This window comes from Kryptolebias marmoratus, linkage group LG3 (genome assembly GCF_001649575.2).
Source record: "Kryptolebias marmoratus isolate JLee-2015 linkage group LG3, ASM164957v2, whole genome shotgun sequence".
NCBI classification, from domain to species: domain Eukaryota; kingdom Metazoa; phylum Chordata; class Actinopteri; order Cyprinodontiformes; family Rivulidae; genus Kryptolebias; species Kryptolebias marmoratus.
In genome coordinates, this window is record NC_051432.1 from 15,699,093 (window position 1) to 15,721,466 (window position 22,374).

The 22,374-nt window shown below is 39.2% G+C and overlaps 1 protein-coding gene across 7 annotated transcripts in view; it reads left to right on the forward strand.

The window, feature by feature from the left end:
- Nucleotides 1–22,374, forward strand: part of fat1a (FAT atypical cadherin 1a) — a 77,006-nt gene that overhangs the window by 1,121 nt on the left and 53,511 nt on the right. For all 7 annotated transcript variants that reach the window (XR_001808326.3, XM_037974774.1, XM_037974775.1 and 4 more), the window contains exons 2-3: nt 488–3,777; nt 18,783–19,097. Coding sequence is in view for 6 of the 7 variants with exons in the window: in XM_037974774.1 (XP_037830702.1) it covers nt 516–3,777; nt 18,783–19,097 (3,577 nt within the window). In the remaining variant the exon portion in view is untranslated. The remainder of the gene's footprint in view (nt 1–487; nt 3,778–18,782; nt 19,098–22,374) is intronic.

Genomic DNA, 22,374 nt, shown 5'->3' on the forward strand with positions numbered 1-22,374 from the left:
CCCCAAGGTGTTTCATTTTTCATTTTTCAGCAAACTCTTTGTTTTTGCACCTCTGCCATAAGTGTGTGTCTTAAAGCACAGGTAAATTGTCCGGCGTCGCTGCTTACTGTGTTTCCATCCCAGAGAAATACAGCTGTGCAATGTTGGTTCAGTAGGGAAATGTAAGGTTTACTCGCTGATGTGCTCCCAGTGCCAGTGTTTTGAACTCATTGAGGTCACATTTGGGGAAATTAGCTTTCACTCTGGAGAGGTGCACATAGCTGGCATCTGGCATTGTGCAGAAATGGGACCACTGCCAGCTCTGATCTTGTCAGCTGGCCGGCTGGCTGATCTGCTTCATCTTATTTCCACATGAAATCTTATTTAGCCACTCATCAGCCCGACCAACACTTGGCAAATCATTCAAAGCAGTCTGCTTGTATTTGCAGTTATTTGATGATGTTAACAGTAAAGGTGTAAATGTTGTTTTTTTTTTGTGTGTGTCCAGGTGGCTCTGTGAAGATCACGGTACGATAATGGGGAAGCACTGGGAGCCGCTGCTTGTTCTGTTCCTGCAGCTCATTTATAGCTGCACAGGAAGCCAAAGGACGACGAGGGCCGCCTCCATGCAGTTCACCCACTCTGTTTACAACGCCACCATCTATGAGAACTCTGCTGCTAAGACGTACTTGGAGAGCCACGCCAAGATGGGGATCTACATCACAGACCCAACGTGGGAGATACGGTACAAAATCATATCTGGAGATAATGAGAACTTATTCAAAGCCGAGGACTACCTGGTGGGAGATTTCAGTTTTTTGCGAATAAGGACCAAAGGAGGCAGCACTGCCATTCTGAACCGAGAGGTTAAAGACCACTATGTGCTCACTGTCAAAGCCTCAGAGAGGAGCACAAATTTAGAGTGTCGCACCAGAGTTAAAGTGCAGGTCCTAGATACCAATGACCTGAGGCCTCTCTTCTCGCCAACATCCTACAGCATCTCTCTACCGGAGAACACGGCCATACGCACAAGTGTGGCAAAGGTCACAGCAACTGATGCGGATATCGGTACGAATGGAGAGTACTACTACAGTTTCAGGGAGTGGACGGACATGTTCGCTGTTCATCCAACGAGTGGCGTGGTGACACTGACTGGCAAGCTAGACTTCTCAGAGACAAAGCTGTACGAACTGGAGATCCTGGCGGTGGACAGAGGCATGAAGCTGTATGGCAGCAGTGGGTTCAGCAGCATGGCCAAACTTACAGTCAGGGTGGAACAAGCTAATGAGCATGCACCTGTAATTACCGCAGTAACCTTGTCACCCTCCGATGCAGATCACGACCCCACATATGCCATTGTGACAGTGGAGGACAAAGATCAGGGACCAAATGGAGAGATAGCGTCGCTGAGTATTGTGGCCGGTGACCCTCTTATGCAGTTTAAGGCTGTTAGAACCAGTCCTGGGAGCAAGGAGTACAAATTAAAAGCTGTCAAAGATGTGGACTGGGACAGCCAACCTTTTGGATACAACCTCACCTTACAGGCAAAGGACAAAGGCACCCCAGCTCAATTTTCATCTGCTAAGCTGGTACATGTCACTTCAGCACTATTCCAGAATGGCCCTCCTGTCTTTGAAAAGGCTATTTACAGAGTCAATCTTAGTGAATTTGCCCCTCTTCACACGCCTGTCACTATGGTGACGGCTGTGCCGAAGTATCCCCATCTAAAATATGCTTTTAAACACAGTCCTGACAAGAATAGATTCAGTATCAATCCAGATACTGGTTTAATCAGCACAGCAGGACCAATCAATGCTGATATTTCCCTGAAATTTGAACTTGATCTGATCACCAGTGACAAAAAAGCAGCTACAAGGGTGATTGTTGATGTTATTGATGTAAATAACAATGCGCCAGAATTCCAGCAGACATCTTACAAAGCCAGTGTGGATGAGAATGTACCTGTTGGGACCAGTGTGGTAACAGTGAAAGCCACTGATCTAGACAAAGGGGAGAATGGCTACGTGACCTATAGCATTACCAATCTGAGTCCACAGCCGTTTGTCATTGACTACTTTTCTGGTGTTATCAGCACTTCAGAGGACCTAGATTATGAGCTCATGCCCAGGATTTATCATCTCAAAGTCAGAGCATCGGACTGGGGATCCCCATTCCGGAGAGAGGTAGAGGCATCAGTAACCATAACTTTAAATAATCTAAATGACAATAAGCCTTTGTTTGAGAATGTAAACTGTGAAGTGACTGTGCCCAGAGACCATGGTGTTGGAGAGCAGATAACCACAGCGTCTGCCATAGATGCTGATGAACTACAGCTAGTGCGGTACTATATTAAAGCTGGAAATGATCTTAATCTGTTTGAACTGAACCCAAACTCTGGCCTGCTTTCACTGAAGCACACGCTGAGTGAGGGAGAGGCAGCTAAAGTGTCCTTCCACAGTTTGCAGATCGTTGCAACTGATGGGGAGCACGAGACTCGGCCGATGAGTATGAACATAACCGTCATCACGGCACGCAAGCCTGTCCAGGTGAAGTGTGTCGAAACTGGTGTTGCCACGATGTTGGCTGAGAAGCTACTTCAGGGCAGCAAAATCCATGTGCAAACTGACCCAGACGACAACTTTATGGACATTTACTCAGTCAACCGGTACTCTCCTCAGTTTGGAGACTCGTTTCCAGGTGTTATCGAAGTTAAAGAGGACCTGCCTGTTGGAGCCCGGATTGTCCATCTCAGTGCCACAGATTCAGATAGTGGCTTCAATGGAAAATTGGTGTACGTTATATCAGGAGGAGACACAGAAAGTCACTTTATTGTAGATATGGAAACCGGCTGGCTTTTGGTTTATTCTCCCCTTGATCGTGAAACAACCGACCACTACACCCTCAACATTACAGTTTATGATCTTGGGATACCCCAGAAATCCTCTTCACGCCTCTTGGATGTGAAAATCTTAGATGCAAACGATAACAGCCCACAATTTTTGCAAGATTTTTACTCAGTTGAAATAAGTGAGAACACACCGGTCGGGACAGAAATCATCCAGGTGGATTCAACAGACAAGGACAGAGGTGACAATGGAATTGTTGCATACTCAATTTTAGGGGGCACGGATCATTTCGCGATCAATGAGACAACCGGCGTTGTGACTGTGACAAAACCACTGGATCGCGAGCACTATCCATTTTATGTTTTGAAGATTGTGGCACGCGATCAGGCAGTGAGCGAGCCTCAGTTGGTGTCCACGGTGCCTCTGAAAATCACACTGGAAGATGTGAACAACAATCCTCCGAAATTTGTTCCCCCCAACTACCGCGTGAAGGTCAGGGAGGATCTTCCTGTCGGTACTGTAATTATGTGGCTCGAGGCTCATGACCTAGATGTTGGACCTTCCAGCCAAGTACGATACAGCCTTATTGACAACGGAGATGGGACTTTTGAAGTAGATAAACTCAGCGGTGCTCTTCGGATCGTTCAGAACCTCGACTACGAGACCAAACAGGCGTACAATCTGACAGCCAAAGCCAAAGACAAAGGGAAGCCCATTTCTTTGTCATCAACCTGCTTCATTGAGGTGGAGGTGGTGGACGTGAATGAGAATCTCCACAGGCCTTTGTTCCGATCGTTTGTGGAAAAGGGATTTATAAAAGAAGACGCCCCCGCTGGGACTTCTGTGATGACCGTGTCAGCTGAAGACGAGGACCCAGGACGGGATGGAGAAATCCGATACTCCATAAGAGATGGATCTGGCCTGGGAATATTTTCCATTGATGAAGAAACTGGTAAGTCTCCTTGTTTTATGGATCTGTGTAAAACTTGTGTTATTCCTTTGAAGTAGGCATGCAGTTAAATGAACAACTTGCACCAGAAACACTTGTGTGTTAATGGTAGCTGTGTGGAATAATGAAGCATGAGAGTTTAAGAGACAAGTTCCTGATTCCAGTCTTTTTATTCGGTTGATTCCATGGCAAGAACAGATGAGCTAGCTGTCTCTCAGGCTTTTGTAGACATTCCTTATTCGTTTCCATGGCACTGAAAAAGTTTTGGAGTGAATTCATATCCTCTTTTTCCTCAAACCACCCCCTCAAAACACACACACACACACACACACACACACACACACACACACATACACACTCACATACTTTATGAAATGGTTTTGATCTAGAACATGTTTAGGTCTGTTTTGATGATTAAAAATGGATTTAACTAAAGTGTTTATTTATTGTGTTGATCACAAGAATTTCTTTGGACTTTCCATGTTGCCTAAATATGTTAATATGTGCTGAGCTCTCTTAAATGATTTGAATAGCTGACTTAAATGAGGCTAAAATAAGCAGTCTAGAGTTCTGGCAATCACCTAAGTTGGAGGGTGCACCAATCAATTTGCTCTTATTTTTAAACTTTATAACCAGAGTAAAAATAAAACATTTTTAAAGTTCCCCGCCCCCACATCCAGTGAAGTTTCTACCTTCAGGTTAGTGTTTATTTAGTACCAGACACTTGTGAATAATTCAATAAGTTGACGGGAAGTCGCAGTAAACCTTTTGGGAAATCCTTGGTTTTGTCGAGTAAATTTAGCACAAGCCTTTATGAAGGATGTGTACTCCCGAGCTGCTTGTCAGCTGTGTTTGCGATTGTTTCTGTGATAGTAGTTATGTATCTGATTCGTAATCAGATTTTCTTTCATGGAGACGAATGCTGGGATATGTAAACCTCAGACTAGACACTGTCTGCTTTCGTGTGTTGTGTAGATAGTGTAGATTTCATTTGTTCCCAGAATTATTGAAGGCATGGATGGTATCAGACTTTCATCTGACTGGAGTGGTGTGTGAGTGTTTAGAAAAACAGTAGAAAGTAAGTCATTTTATCTGTTCATTGGTTGAACCCATCAGCAGTAAACTAGAAGAAAAGCAGTAAAAAATAAAAGGTCAATCTTTTTGATTATATTCTAATTTATTTTGTGTTGTATTAGGATTTGCAAAATGACTGATAAAAATGTTCAAATTTGCTTAAAGTATCTAATCAATCTTTTTCTGGTCTAGTACAAGTAGGTCTAATAGACTTAATTGTTTAAGTTATTTGCCAACACCATAAGCTTATTTGCCCTGTCCGGCTTTAGGTGGGAGTATTTTGGGGTGGCTGTGCTTCCTGCTGTGCTCTTTAAAGGGTCAGATGCTGCATGAAAGGACGTGTATTTACTAACTTTCTTACAAGGAAAATGTTTTTAATTTTCATTTGTGCCCCTGTGCTGCCTGAAGCAGCTTTATGCCTCTTTATTTGTGAGTTTTCTCAATGCAGTATCAAAGTTAAGGTCAAGTACTGAGGATTTCATTTAGTATCTGTATTAAGTTAGAAATCTTAGTGCCAACCATTTGAAACCCCGTGCTGACTCTAACCACATAATGTGTCAGGTTAGCCTTTGCTATACATCTCTCAGAAATTGGATTAGACAAGGTAGATAAAAGGATATAAAAACATTGAAGGATGTGATGGACAGTAGCAGTTTTGCGCTGCTTGTGTTCCAGTATTAGCTGCACATGAAAAACACTTACAAATATGAGTAGCAAAGCTGCCTGAACTTTACTGGGCATCTGTGCTGCATGGAAAGTTTAGCTATACTGCTGCTAATATGGCCATAATTTAGTATTTTTTCAATGCGTCCTAATCGTGTGGCAGCTCATTTCTTGTAATTTCGTCAGTGTGAAGGGTTTTGAAGTGTCAGAATGACACCTGTTCTCACTTCTGCCTGAAGTCAAAGCAGGCAGTTAGTTTTTATGGAGCCACACAAATGGCTAGTGTCCACGTTCAAAATCCGGAGCAAGCCTGGACTCTGGGAACTACGTTTGATCTTCTGCTTAATTCCAGAGACCTTTATTTAGTGATTATCAAGAGGTGCAATGATAGGATTGTCCTGGGTTGGGTCCTGTTATTATGGATTAGATCTGAGGTCAGTAGACAACTAAATACAGCCAAGGTGGTGATGCCCCTCCCATGATTTCACTAGATGATGGGTGAGGTTCTTTTTTTTTTTGAAGGACCATATGTTTTTAGATTATTGTGCTTCCAGAAGAAAAACTATAAGCATGGGTGCACGCCCTGTTATATACCCAGTGCTGCAGCTGCATGTTGTGAAGTTTAACCAGCATGTTTTTTAAAATGGTTTAAAGTTAGAAAACAAATGGAAAAAGTGGTGTGAAGAAATCTGTCAGGAGCCACACACCTTCAGCTGTGATTTTTTTTTTCTCAGCATGCAAAAAAGTTAAGGAAAAACTACAGGCATCTATTCTTGTTTTACCGGGTTTTTGTTGTTAATACAAAACCCATGCACATACGTTTGGAAAGAGTATATCAGTCTCCAGTCTATTTATGATGCATTTTATTGTTCTGTCGCCACATAGTGATCCACTTTTCTTCTCCTCTGACATCCACTATAACACAGTAACAATAACACCATGACTATATATAGAAAAAATGCAGTTGAAAGCATTTCACTCTTAAGTGCAACACGACTGCGTGGATCGCCCCCAGTAGGTACTGTATATCTAACAAATCTGAACAAAGGAAGGATTTTACAGTAGACTAAACAGCCGGTGCTTGCTACCCACTTGACTGAAATTACCAAACTGTGCAAGGATGCGACCACATTATTTGTTAGCCTGAGTACATTTTAAAATAATATCCAATATAGCTGTTTACAGAACACCATGCTGTTCTTGTGTCCATGAGCTAAGCAAGGGAAACCTTGTTCTTGTTCTCCTTCTGCGCTGGTTTTTCTTGCTGTCAGTCTGCTCGGGGAGCTCAGAGCAACTGTTTGTCCAGACATTCTCCATGTTATTAAAAGCTCTGTGGTCCCTGGATCGTTGCCATCTTAATTTAAAAACAGTTTTATCACGGAGCTTTACTAAGGCTGTTCCCATGCTGTAGACTAAATTTACCTTACTTTGCTTTTATGGGTAAGTTTGCTTATTGTTAATTTTTGATCTGTGGAGATCAAACAGGCAAGAGCAGACTGAAAGCAGCATATATTTAGAGGTTTTAACGTGCATACAAAGAACAATGGGCATCTTAATGTTTAATTCAAGAACAGTACTACTTTTTATGTTAGTTTTTTTCTTTTAAGTTTGAAAAAAGTATTTGCATTTCAGATTTTGAGAGGTTATCTTGCATCAGACATTAATGCATTTAATTTCCCCACTTTTTTTGCGCTCAGATGGAAATTACCATTTAACTCTAGAGAGCTTTTATCCTATAAGTGGTTGGCTACTGATTTCCATGTTAGGCCCTTTGAGCTAGTCTAATATGGGATTTAAAGTTTCGATGCCTGGCGAGTTTGGCCAGGCTGATATAGTTACTTTCAGATGTGATCTTTTCTTCTTCTTCTTCTTCTCCCCCCCCCTCTTCTTTTTCTGACTCTCTTTGTCAGCCCTCACATGAAAAACACCAATTTGCTGTCTGGAGAGACCGACAGCGGGAATTGAACCGCTAATCTTGCGGTTGACAGATGAGCGCTTTACTAAAGTTGAGGATTTTGCCGAACAGTCAAAGTTAATACGCGCTGAAATCACAGCAGAGGCATAATGGCACAAACTGAGGTGAAAAAGACTGAAATGATTTGTAACAAAAAAAAAAGGTCTGCGGTGACAAACGTTACAAAGACCGAATCTCTGCTGGACCTCCCCCTCGACCCTCTTTACTCCCATTTTATGCTGACAGACTCATTTTGATTTTAATTGTTTAGCATAAGAAAATAAAGAATCTTGTGATTGACCAATAAAAAGAATGTGGAGCAGGAAGTGCAAAGTTCTTTTCTACTTCCAACGCCCTTGGCTGCAAACAAACACACAGATATACCACAGACTCTTGCTGAGCTAAGAGCATTTCTGTAGAGTAAGCCGCTGTGCCACTCCGTACTTTATGTAGGTCAGTATGTAGTCTTAAGAAAGTTGTTTGTAAATCCTCAAATGCCACGCTCCCATGTAGTTGAAAAAAAGCTCAGAAAATGTGTTTTTAAAGGCTGAATTTGTAAAATTCTACAACATCCTGAAAGCTAAGATGACTTTAACTTCCTGCTGCCCTTTTGGGACAACAATAAAACGATGCTAATCTTGACGAACCTCAGCATGCCTCCGCTCCTCAAAAGTACACTTGACTCATTCTAACACACCTTATATCTGGTAACAATTAACAGATAAAGTGTGTTTTTTTTCCAGTGAGTAATTATCTGCTCTTTTGCGCAGTTATATTTGTTCTTTTAGCCCAACCCTCTTTGCTCCAAAGCAAATTCTAAAAAGAGGCCACTTAAGTTCCAGTGCAATTAAATGCTGTGGTGTAAGAGTTAAGTTCAGGTAGAACACCTAAGGAAGTGCAAAGTAAGCACAAGTTTGACATGTTAGGAAGTTTGAATGAATAGGGAATATTTGGACTTTATGAAATAATGAAGCAACATTTTGCAGTTTGAGAAGCTGTTTAATTAAAAGGCAGTACAGCTATTGACATGTCAGGGGTAGAGGAAAAAGAGCCAGCTTGCAAATGGAGTTTTTCCGCAAAAAGATGTAGCTGTCCGAGTTTGTAAACAATAAAAGTCAGCACTTCAAGAAATAAAACTGGGCAGCCTGTTAGTAGAAACTAAACGACTTATTCACCTTCACTTCTGTTTACAGCTCTGATGAGCTGTCTTTGAGTTGCCACGAAGTTGTAGGTGTTTCTTCCTGTTGTTCCAAATGTTCTGTGATAATTTTTTTCCCCTGCATTTCTTTTTTTCGCACAATTTGTTCCTGATCATCCACACCGAATACATTTTATTGTACTAAACGTCCTAAAAAAGGACAACAGTGAATGCCGTGGTGATGGGAACCTACTTAGAAATTGTATTAAAGCAACTGTATCTTGGCTTGAAGTTCAATTATCTGTGAGACAAGGTTACCAGAGCAGAGTGAGTTCATTGTAGACGAGACGCAAACGCTGATTGTGTAATGTATGCATTGCCCTTTCTTCTTGGATAAAATATGCATTGCCCTTTCACTTGAAGCTGTTTGCAGCCTGTGCCGTGAAAGCGTTCTTTGTGAGAGTAAACGAAACAGTTTGATGAATAATGACAAAGTCCTCTTCCATTTCAACAACAAAAAATGCGTCTTCTTTTTCCGTCCCCTACACATTAAAGCGCAAAAGAGTCTTCATAATTTTTTAAAGAAAGTATTGTTTTCTAGTTAAGATGGTTTAATGTTTATGTTTAAAGGTAGTAGCTGTTGTCTTCTGCCCCTAGTTTTCCATTTGTTTGAGATGAAAGTTGGGCCACAAAGTGGCACATGATTTCAAATCCTCTCTGCCTGAGTGCTGTTACTGTGGCGATGGGACCAGGAATGCGCAGCGGGACAAAGTTGATTGTAGGTTGCTAAATGGAAAACACACTTTCTCCAGTTAAAAGTATGTTGTTCTTTCAGTCCATTAAATCTTTTTAAAGAAACCTAGAGCTGCCTCGTGCACAGGATGTGCCTCATTATGTGTTAATTTACTGTCATGCAAGCCCTCACTCATATATTTACGTTGATCTGTTATGATGATCACTAAAATTAGGTAGTAGATTTATTTCTACTTTACAGAAGAAAAAAAAAGAACTAATTAAAAAGCCTGACTAACAGTGGTTTTATATTTATTTTACTGTTATGTTGCTGTGTTGAAAGTATTAAAATTATTATTGCGTTTGTGTAACATTGCCAGGCAGCCAGCGAAAATCAAGACATATAGTGTTAATTAGTTTGCTGTTGGGTGTAACTTAATATTTACTGCTCCATTTCTATATCGGCACGGGCTGCTTTGCCAAGGTGTACCAAGGTGTTAAAAAGTTGGTTTTAAAAACCACGGTTCTTTTTCATCACAGTGTTCTTGCATTTTAAATTCCTTTTAATTAAATCTCAGAGAAAGTGCAGGGTTATTTTCTGGTTGTATGTAGTGCAGAGTACTACTTTTCCTCCCCACCTGTTGCTGCGAGCTGTCAGCCAGCTGTGATGACTGCAAAAGAGGGGAATTCCTCTAAAATTTTAACCAACTTAAAAAAGACAAATATAGCTGTTCAAAAATGGTTTTGGTCATGGAAAACTCAAGTTATAGATAGTCTATTATAGATGCACCTACCATCATGCCTATTAAGATCATGCTGTTTTGAAAGAACCATTTACAACAAGCTTTGAGAATTAACATGTCTATCAGCCTAATAAACAAACCACTGCAGGCTTGCTTTAACCCGGCTAATTAACTCGCCTACAAAAGCTGGTCAGCCTCCACAAATTATTTTACTATGAACAGAATGGCAGAAAGTAGTATTACTCTGCACAATAAGCATATTTACTTCAAATCTATAACTACATTTAGCTGCTAATATTCTGTGTTATTGTTTTGTTTCCCATCATTGTGTACATCTGTTTAAAATAATCAAAATATACATGTTTAAATGCCTTGCTGGCTCCTTGGTGTTTGAGTTGACATTGACTTTAAATTTATCACTTGTGATTGATATTTTGTTTCAAAATATCAGTAGCTGACACATTTAATGTAATGCATTTTATGTTTTTTTGGTTTAAATTAATTTTAATTTAACACTGCAATACAGTGAAACTGTAAGAATCTGCCCCCTGCCTTCTACTGTGTATAAAATGATCATATTTTCTTGTTTTGCACTTTTGATTCATTGATAAAAGTTGTTACATCTGGAAAGATGCGTTAATGAGTTGCTAATGCTTTGCGCGTAGAAATCCTAAAGGAGATTACGGTTTTCCCTGAAATTTTAACTGTGTTTTATGCGTTTCTTTTTTTTGTCACCAATTTATCACATAGAGAAGAAAAAAAGAAAAAAAAATGAAACAGAGCATTTTTGGTTTACCAAATTGGACGAATACTTTTTGAATGGCGGCCAAATTAGTAGTTTTGCAATTGCGCCTATTTTTGACTAATAGAAAAGGACCAAAAGTTCCATTTTCAGGGGATGAATTCTTGAACAGTAATGATTCAAAAACATCTCAAAACACTTTTATAGACTGTCAATATGGATATAAAAAGGAAATAATACATTTATTATCATTTTTGTGTTATACTGTACCTTTAAAAATGGTAAAAAATAACAAAAATGCCTTTATTTTGAAATGGACTTAAAATCACCCAGAGCCATCATAGCTCCAAATTTAAGACCCTCATAAACCTAAAATCTACAGACATTGTTACCATCTATGGATAAAAGATGCTCAAATATTTTAAGGCCTGGTAGATGCTTACATTTTGAGAAATTAGCTCTAAAAAGAAAATGGTAAAAATGAAAATAGGCATTTCCAGAAAAGTGCAAAAGCCACTAAAATTGATACATTTTTCAAGGCTCATAAAATCTGTCCCCATATATGTATGGCTTTGAAATTTTGCAAATCAAGATGGTTTGATCCATAGCACTATCCTTTCACTTTCTTGTAAACTGGACTTATTACCTAGTTGTGGTTCTCCCGCACAAATGTAACCCTAGAATCACTAAAAAACTAGCTTACTCCAGTGATGACCATTTACATGTTTAAAGCTACAGATTGGATTATTGGGGAGGTGGGCCGATGTCCAAAAATTGTTGAATACATGTACAACTTCAACACGTGATGCAAGGTGAATTCTGTAAATCATCACAGTTGTGATCTTTTAATTTTGTTACCAAGGTATTGTTTCTCAACATATTAAAGTAAATCAAAGACCAATATAAAGATGGAACTCTAAATTTTATTTCTGTCTTCAACTTTTAAATATGTAGATTGTTTTTTTTTTATATGATCAAACTCATTTTCTGCCTGTTTGGCTGGGCTTTGGGATACCTAGTTTTAGTCTCTAGAGTGGTATCTGAAAAAAAAAAAAGAATTACTGGTCGAATTGTGTTCTTCTATGATTATGCTATCATCTGAAAGGCTATTCCAAGGATACAGTGATTTGAGGTATTGATATTTATACAAGAGCAGATCAATAAACTGTAGCACTACAGCTAGAGACAACTGTGTGGGAAATAAAAGATGTCCAAGTATGTCCAGCTCCAGGTACAGGAATGAAATGATATGTTCTCATTGTTATAAGAGGATCAGGCAGAGAGCTCTTCATGGCTCCAAGGTACAGTATAGACTGCTCTGAAAAGCTACAGTGAGTTTGTATTACTGCGAGGCCTTTCTGAAAGACCTTTGAACAGAGTTCCTGGGAACAATGGAAGCTTTGTATCGTCAACTAAATCTCAAAAGCTATCTCAGCTGGAATTACAGGACTTTTTTATGTGGAAAGGAAAATACATTTAGTCATGTATCAGATGTGTAATAGGTGTATCTAGGATATCTTTTTTTTTCTGTCTCAGCTTATTCAAATGTATGTAATAATAATAATCATCATCTCATGTTGGAAAGAAACTGGGAATCCCCATATCAGTGTTTAGTACCCCTCAACCACCCCCAAATACGTTTCTAAAGAAAACATTCCTATAAGCAGGCTGCTGACAGCCATTTTTCTGTCACAAGTAACAGTGCCCAGTGATGCATGGAGTGGAAACGGCTCACTGACTCAATAGTCTGTGGCAGTTTGTCAAGCATGTTGAGAGATATATGAAAGACATGGTTTTATGTGATTCTTTGTCATCATTAAGATTAACTCACAAACCAATCCCAATGTTGTGACCTCCCTGCGCCCTCCAAACAAACTGGAAGCATTTATTTGAGTCATTGTACTCACATTAAGTCAGCTTGCTGCGGTACAAGGTTCAGCCATTAATGCGTGTATTTTTAAAGGAGCAGAGCTGCGTAATATTGAGCTGTCATCATGGCTGCGTTCCATTGAAAACAGGTTAAAATACATTGTATTTTATTGTATTCTCCTCTTGTGAAGCTAAACCTTTGTGTACTCAAACAGAAAGTTTTCAAGCTATTTGGGAAATTTTTGAGCGTGGCACAAGCAAATTCTGAGAAAAAAAGTAATAGTTTGAATATTCTGAACTGGCATTCTGAGGAAAACGTATGAACAGTTATTAGGTCACCTGTTAAATTTAGCTCTTTGAACAGCATCAGTTTAATCCTGACTTTACTGCCTGACAAGCTAACAGCTAGCCTAGGATTGACCGACAGTTAGCCTTTCCACAAAACCCCACTGCAAACGATCTGAACTATCCCTTTTAAGGGAGAGTTATGATATAATGTTGAAGCAGGGTGAAACAAAATCACTTGTTTGTCTTAAGAGCTTGTGACGATGCAACAAACAAGTCTGGGTTTGCGTTTATCCATAACTGGGAAATGAATTAGGAACAGAAAACCGTTATAGTTATTTATAGTTTGAAAGTGTTTTGGCTCAGACTTCTTATCACAGTATCTAACAATGTCTTAATAAATAAATCAGCCCTCCTGATAATGTGTGTATTAATAGAAAATCCTAACGTATTCCTGGACCGTAGTTTAGATCTTTGGATTCATTTCAGGCATTAACAGTCTTAATACCCTTAAAACACAGATCTTAGCCACAGATGTCTGGAACTTTGGGGTGATGTGATATCAGGTTGCTGGGGAATGGAAAGCTTACTTTAGGACTCTTTCTATTACACTCAGCTCAACAAGGAGGTAGAGGAATTTGAAACATTTTGCCAAGGCTTTGGAAGGGGGTAGGGTGGGGGGGAGCAGGGACACTGCGAAAGTTTATGCAAGCATGTGAGCTCCAGGCCTGTGAAGGCTGAGGAATGTGGGGTAGAGGTGAGCAAAATTAACAAAGGTTGTTCAAAGCAAACTCCTAACTTTCAGCTGCAGAAGGCACAACAATGGTGAGCCGTATGTATTTACAATTTTCATTTAGGTCAGTTGTTTTTTTAATTGTAATTTTTTCTGTGTTAAATTGCCAGGGTCAGTTAAAACCTGTGTGGAAAAGAAAAGAAAGAAAAGAAACAACAACAACAAAAACCTTCCCTTTGTTGCTCCGGCTTGTGACATGCAATGAACTGTTTCAAGCACCCATTTCAAAGCAAATGTCACCATCTTCAAATAGAGTCCTCATCGAGACTCTTGAGTATTTATTGAATAAACCATAGATTGTATACACCTACGCATCAAATACCTGCTGGTCTCGATAGTTGGAAATCTGTTGGCCGTCTGAAGACTCAACTGCACTGCCGCTGTGCTCAAGTAGCTTTGAAGAACAAAGCTAGAGGGAAAAGAAAAGAGCGAGAGAGGGAGGAAAAGCGGAAGGCAAATCTGGCAGAAGCTTTTGCATGATCAGTTTTTTTCTTTCTTTTTTTTCTGGCCCGAGGGCAGGTTTTGTTCTTGCTTTACTGGGTAGCCTAGGTGTATATAGGAAGGGTGTGACAACTAAATTCTTCAGATTCAACTTTCATGTGCGTTGTTAGAAACTTTTCACCTGAAAGCTATGCAAATAGGTTTTTATATGTGCTGGTTTTCCCCCTCATTGAAAGTGAAGTTCATTGTTCGATCTGAAAAATGATCTAAAAACTGCTAGAGGTTTTAGAAATGGTGGAACTGTCGACAGTAAACGTTCCACGCTCTTGCTGTTATAGTGTCAGTAATAAGTTTTGTTTGGATGCTAACAACTACAAGGCCAAAACTTATTTCCTTAGTAAAAAAAATGAATGTTGTACTATGCTTGTGTGTCAGCCACTTAAATAGCTGAGCATTCAAGCATGGGCAACTCCTTGGCAGAAGCACAAAGGATGGTTCATATTTTCCCAACTGTCTCTTCTTTTCTTCTCTGTTTTGTCTTTTTTTTTGCAAGTGCATGTGTAGAAATGACATCGTTTTCCTGCTATACCTCTTTTTTTGATAGGCTCTTACAAATTTAAAATTTAAACTCATTTATTCTCATTTTTGACTTTCTCTATTATTTCTTTTTTGTAATAACACTATCAGTATTAGGCAGATAATAAATGTCAGAAACAGTAAGTCTATTCAATACTTCTAAATATTATCCACAAAAGTTTTTTCACTTCCTAAAAAGAAAGGATTAGCAGTTTTCTGTAGGTTTTCTGCAAGTTGTGATTTGAACTGTTCTCTGAGTCTCTCAGCTTTAAAAAACAACACATTTGTTCTTACTATGGTAAATAATAAACTGTTATTACAGTAATAATAAAAGACTGGGACTCTCTGTTGTCTTGGAGGTCTTTACAGTGTTGCCTCAGTTCATTTGTAGTTTGTGTTTATTGTTTTATGAGCAGCTCCTTTAGGGTTTTACCACATTTTAATCAGGTTGAGGTCTGAACTTTAACTAGGTCATTGCAGCACATTGATTTTTTTTTTCAGCCATTGTGTTGTAGATTTGCTGCTGTTCTTGGGATTATTGTCTTGTTACATGACCTAATTTCTGTAACTCTAGAAAATTGGTAAAGAAAAGGGTTCACGGTCAACTCAGTGACTGATCGGCGCTCAGGTTCTGTTGTTACAAAACCAAGCCCAAATCATCATCCCTCCACCAGCGTGCTCTTTCTGGGACGTCCATTCCTGGAAGGATTGGCAACTGTTTGGAATGTTTCCCTATTTTTAAATAATCTTTGTCATAGTAGAATGATGGACTCCAAATTGTTTAGGAATGGACTTTAATCCTTCCCAGATAACAGCTGCTGGCTTTTTTCCTTCTTGGCACTGTGATAATACTTACCTGAATCATCCAAAGCAACCAATCGCCAAATCTTCTACCTGTTAAAGTGGTGCTCAAGCTTAAGGCACTGTCATACTTCGTAAGAAGTCAAGAAGTTAATTTGTGATTGTGAGACGTTTGTTTTCGCACACACCCTTCATAGTCCATGAGCCACTCGGATCAGAACTCCCGGGAAGCTCCTCCTTTCTCCTACAGCGGTAAAATGGTTTCTCAGCTTTCCTGTCCTTTTTTTGATGGAACAGTCGTAAAGACGGCTGTATTTCCTAACAGCCTCCAGCTGCTTCTCAGCGGAGCAGTAGAAGCAAAATGGCTCCATTAAAGCTCACCGGCTTTGCCGCATGAACACGCCCACAATGACTTCTGACCAATCAGACTTAATGATCAGTTATTCAAGCACATTTGATTCGCATCACCCTGCTAATCTCCATAGAAGCAATAGGGTTGTATTTAGTTTCAAATCATTTTTAGACTGACACGTAAAACCTTTAAATTAAACGGAATTACTTCACTTTATGATTACTTAAGGAGCTTATCATCTTTTTTTATTCAGAATGTTGGTGTTGTTTTATTACTGTGCAGTTGATAGACATCACTGAAATGTATACTATTTTAAAAGTTCTGCTTCTGTAATATCAGACTTATAAAAATTATTTAGAAAATGGTTTAATAAATCATAGCTTAACTTGTAGCTCTGTCACCTTTTAAAACATCACTTTGTGTGCCAAGTCGTCCAATTTGCATGCTGGCCACACTGGTGAGAGTTATTTTTGCCAAGGGACTCTTGGCTTTGGAAAACTTTTGGGACCTACTTTTTGAGTTTTTCCTTTTTTGCCTGGCTACCCATTTTATTACAGCCCTGAAGCTAAGCTGAGAGAAATGTAATGATGACTGGTGACATGGAAAAAAAAAAAAAAAAAAGAATTCAAACGCGGGAAAGGTAAAGGGAAGCAGGGACAGTGAATAAATGAGCTCACTTCCCCTCCCGAGGTAAATTTACGAATTTTGTTACAAGTCATTTGGTGTGTATCTCTTTTAGAAGAAATCTTTTACTCGAGGCAGAATGATAATGTGCATCACATTGCAGTTCCTCGGGTTACAGTGGGTGAACAAAGGCACGAGCATCACAAAGGCAGTCTGTGCAAACTATTACAAATGTGTGTTTATGGTCTTGTGAAGGCTTCTTATCTGAGCCACCAGTGACTGGAAGGTTCTTAATAGATTCAGCCCTAACAAAAGAAAATGAACACACGTATCGGCAAATAATGCTCGCCTGCACCATGATTCACTTTTATTAGTTTTAGATAATAGCAAACACAAATATAGCTATAAATTCCTGTTGCAGTTATGGAGGTTATTCAGGTTATTCACAGGAGTGGCTTCTATGAGAGTCGTTAGGCCTTCTACTTTCTTTCAAAATATTTATTTTTATTTTGCCCTTCATGTTATTAGTGTCTCTTGGATTATTGAAAAGCCCTTATGTACAATGTTCTCAAAATAATTTTGTCTTTTTCAGTCTTGACAGCTCCTTTTTGTCCTTCGAGAGCTCTTCTTAGTGTGTTTTGTTTTAGAACTTGCTGAAGTACTAAATGGAACAAAAATGTTATACTTTTTTAGAAGTCTGTTTACTCAGTTAGGCCTGTCACTGTAATCGCATAAAGGATCATAGATATTTGAGTCGGTTGCTTTCATGGACTTGCAAAAAAACCCCTACTGTATAACACTATCCGAAATATCATATTTCCATGACTGTTTCCATGGCTGCCAAGTTATTTTATATTGTCTGTGCTACTTCCTGCTATGGGTTAATAACACAAGTGTCAGTTTCACAACTATATGAGCCAAATTTGATTTTAAGCCTAATAAAAGACTGTGCCGAAAATATATATATATTTTTTTTATTTGGGAGGGTTTTATATAAAAACATTTTGTCTTTACAGAAAGAAAAAAATAGGAGTAGTAGTTTTCCCTTGAACTTGAGATAAATTTAGTTCTTGTATAGAACAGATTGACTGACATTTCATTGCACATCAGAACGATTTACTTCCAAACATATCTGGTAATTTGTTTAAAGTGCCTGCAGCTTTAGTTTTCAATTGCACATGGCAAGAACAGTAATTTAGAGATCAACTTAGTCAGCAGCTCCTCTTAAACAACACTTTCAAAGTAGGCCTGACACACCTTGTTCCCATCAGTGTTAAATGTGGGAGGTTGATTCATCACGGTTATGCCTTTGAGACGGGAATGAAGGTAGTCACAGAGCAAGGTTGGTGAGTAGGTGTGAGGTGGGAAGGTGGTGCATGTTGTTTTGCAGCTCTGTGGTTAATCTACTGATTCCAGCTTTATGTGTGTAAGCACAAATTGTTGCAGGACTCGCCCACTTTAATTGGTTCGTTTGTGAAAAATCAAAAACGACCTAAAGAGGAGCTCATCTTTGTTGCCATATCACTGAATCATAATGTGAAACAGGCTTGTGTTTCTGATATACTAAAGCATCTACTCTTACAAATACACACACACACACTTCCACACTTATCCCGTCCCACTCTGCTTCGTGCCAACTGAGCATCTGATGAGTGCCTGCAAGTGGAGACGAACACAGAAAAAAAAGCACTGAAGCAAAACAAATTCACTGGTGTGAACTTTTCTCTTAGCTCTTCCTATGAAAGATCAACAAGCAACTTTTCTACTGCTGGTCACTTTTAAACATCCAAGAACCGCATCAGTCAAGCATGTTTTTGTCCAAAGGTGTCATATAGACAATCATAGTTCTTTCAGCTTGCAGGATCTTCTCTTTCACCACTCTTTTTAACCATAGTCAGCTCTTGGTCCTCATACATTTATGTTTGAAAGCGCTTTTGTTTGCTCAGCTGAAGGTTAGAGCCCCCGCATTATAGCAACATGTAAACAGGAGAACACTGACTGGCAGCTGTTAATGTACCACCTTGACATTTTTTTTGTAATTCAGGAAAAAGCTCTTCCACCAACCAATACAACCTCCTGTTCAGTCCCAGCTGTTGCTCAGCATTCTTTATTTGGTTTCAGAAATCACCAGTACTTGAGGAAGTCAGGTCACTTGTACATAAAAATGTTCCTTAACGTGATGCAGACTTATTTATTTGTTTGCTTCTCTTTTTTCCTTTAGGTGTGATTCGAACCCAAGAACTGCTGGATCACGAGACAACACCTCATTATTGGCTAACAGTCTATGCAATGGATCGTGGTGTGGTGCCCCTGTCTTCTTTCCTTGAGGTCTACATTGAAGTTCAGGATGTCAATGACAATGCACCGCAAACCTCTGAACCTGTCTATTACCCCTCTGTCATGGAGAACTCGCCAAAAGACGTGTCAATCATCCAGATTAACGCAGTTGATCCAGATACCAAGGCCAGTGATAAACTCACCTACAGGATCACCAGTGGCAATCCCCAAGGCTTCTTTGCCATTAACTCCAAGACAGGTAGGACTGCTGTTAATGGAATGTCTTGTTAAAAGTTCTTCTTTACAGTCTGAGCCATAAGTTTATATTGTTATTATGGACAAGCGGTGTCAAAATATGTCTGCTGGTTGGAAGAGAAAGTAGGAAAGCAGGTTGTTAGGTAAATCTGCATTTTTTGTCAATTTTTTCAAATGATTAAAAGAAATGCAGTTCTGTGAAAATATTAAGAGCAATTATTATCTTACATGTTGTAAGTAGCTCTTTGAACAACCGGTTTGGAGAAAGAGTTTAGTTCTGACTAGATAACGAGCTAACAACTAGTCAGAGCGTGACCAAGACCTCAAGGTTTTCCTGCCATCTTAGAACAATACAAATTTTCGAGGAGTTCACACAAAAGTTATTTTATAAACCTTTACAGTGCAGTCAGTTTTCCATTGCACGATTATTTACATGTAATTATTTGTTATTTGCAAGTGCAAATAGCGTCAACAAAAGCAATTAGTTGTACTGTTTCCAGTGCAGCCTGGGGCACCTCCAGCAAGAAAAATCAGAATTCTGACAGAATAACTGTGTAATGTGAACAAACTGCAATTTCCAGAAAGTTTCAAAAAATGGTGTTCGCATAAAATGTGCTGAAGTTTTTGAGGTTTGAGTTGCTTTTAGTTCCACCTTGGATCTACTCTGTCAGCGTTGCATCTTGTACTTTTTATGTTAGCTTTGTCTTAACGCTGGTCAGTTGTGATATTAATACAGAAAATACATAAGGGGTTTCCAATATTCCAACAGACACTAATAACTTTTTCTCATTTAAACATTTTAGTAACTTTAAAGGTCATAAATGTCGGAAATCTTTAAATTTCAGTAAATGACAGTCAAAGAGATGAGCTTTAGTGAGGCTCGTGTTTCCTTATAAAGCTATGAGTGGTATGAACAGCGTATTTTCACCCACAACAGCAGTGGGCTGAGCCCATGGGGGGCTCTGCACTCTAACACTCTAAAGTGTGTTCTCACATGGTTCTTTGGAAGTTGCGTGATGATTAATATTTCATTGACTTCCTTTAAAGTAGATTGAGCCGGCTGAGCTTAGTGGTATGGCAGAAAAAATGAATCTGTGTGATAGGTGCAAAGTAAAGCTTCATTCACTGTGAGGGGAAATAAGACTCAATGAGAGGTCTTATGGGATGTATTCATTAGTTGTAACAGATTGTCATGAGTAGAGTGTGTCTGTTTTCAGTTTTATGTTGGGTCATACCGCCCTCCAAGTTATACAGCCTTCCAGCCAAGATAAGACTTCTGGGGCCTTGTCTTTTTTTACAGATAAGCTTAAAATACATTGGCTTACAATCTTAGGTTAGACATATTCTGCTGCTTGGAATTGTCTCATCCCTTTGGACAATTCTGCTTCATAATTCCTATGTAATAAATTGATAAAAATCAACAAGCTGGGTCTTTCCTGGAAATTTATTCATTTGTTCTTGTTGCCTTTTTAAAGCAAGTGAGCAAATATAAAATGCATTAAGAGTACCCGTTTGTGTACAGTACTGAAAAAGTCGAACCCTGTGTTCATCTACGGAGCACAGGTCCGTCAACTTCTCTGACTCCAACCGATCAGGAAGCTGAAAAGAGGAGGGGGATAGAGCGGCAGTTGCTCCAGTTTGTCCTGACTTTGCGTGGGTGGTCTCGTTTCCCAAGGTAGTCACATCAACAGACTGGAGTTATTTTTGTTGGAAGTGGCAGTGTGAGTTTTCTGACCAAATAAGGTTCAATCATTAGGTTAGGTTGTCTCCAAAATAAATCTTACACTACTTACGCACCCTTGTGGATGGACAGGGGTGAAAAAAAAACAAGTGATAAAGAGAAAAGGGAACTTTCTGGTATGTCCCCGTATCGTTTGTGTTTTGTCTGCATGCATGAAGAGATCAACTGACTCTTACTGATAAGAAGTCTTGGATGTTGAAGTGGAAAACCGTTAGGAAAGGACATACTGTATATCTTCCATCAACGGAGTCATAAATGATAGTTTTAAAACAAAAGCAGATCTTACACAGTAAAGAAGACTGGTAGTAGTTTTGTCTTAGATGGATTCTTGTTTTTTTGTCCTTATATGTCCTTATAATTACACTGGGAGAAAAAAAATTAGAACCGTAGCTGGAAATTTTCTTTTCTTGTCTTGTCTTTTTCACCTAAAATGACTTTCTTCTTTGATAAATCCGTATTAAATAATTCCTATGCTACTTATTGGTTGCATATTTTCGTAGATGCCTTGGGTAAATTTACGCTGCATTACTTATTTAGTAGATATATGAAGTTCTCTTATCCCACATATGGATAACAGATTATTTAATAAAGCTTGTGGTTAGATCCACTTAAGCAGCACCTCTTTACCATGAAATGTTGACATGCGCCTTAATTTTTATGACTGTCAGAGGAGTAAAATACAGAAGAATATTATGCCAAAGCAGAAGGGTGAGACACATTCATGCATATCAAAGCATGTTAAAAATTTTATCAGTGGGATATCTGTACGGCTTGTGTCAGCTTCAGCTAAAACTGGTTTGGAAAAAGAAAACTTAATTGAATCTCTGCTCTGAGGTTCTTATTTTTTTCCTCTTTTTAAGGTGACAGCTAAAGACTAGTGACAACAAGAACTTATTTAAGACGATAAATACGATCAGGTCTGTTTTTCTTTGAAATTTATATCTGTGCTATACAGCTACGCTCATTATGAACGTGATACAACTCACTACTTATTAAATGCCTTTGAAAGTTTTCAAATTGACGTCAAGCGTGGCCGTATAATTGCATGTTCTAAAACTGAGTTGAAGGTATTGGCCCTGTGTTGGCACATCTACACACATCCAGAAAGAGGTGGGCAAAAAGAAAACAAGTCAGGGCCTATGGTTTTTTTTTTTCCTGTGGGTTATGAAACTTCATGGGCATATCTTCCAAGCTAACTAGATCTGTCATGGGCAGTGGCTTTTCGCTGCTTGCTCAGCCTCCAACATATACAGTACCAAGACTTCAATTGACGCCTTGGGTGGTGTTGGTTGCCCTTTTTCCACACGGCCTCACACTGGTTCAGCAAAGCCCAGGATAAAAGGCTTAGGCTTACTTTATTCCTGCCAAGTAAACAAGTCTTGCTGACTTGGATGTTCTCTGACTTTACTTTGTCATTTAAGTGCAAGGCTAGCTCTCCTATCTAGAACACAGTTTGGCAGAACATAGCGGCTTGACATCACCTTGGTTTTTGAAGGGACCCATGNGGGGGGGGCAGACAAACTGCAAGGAGAGCAGATAA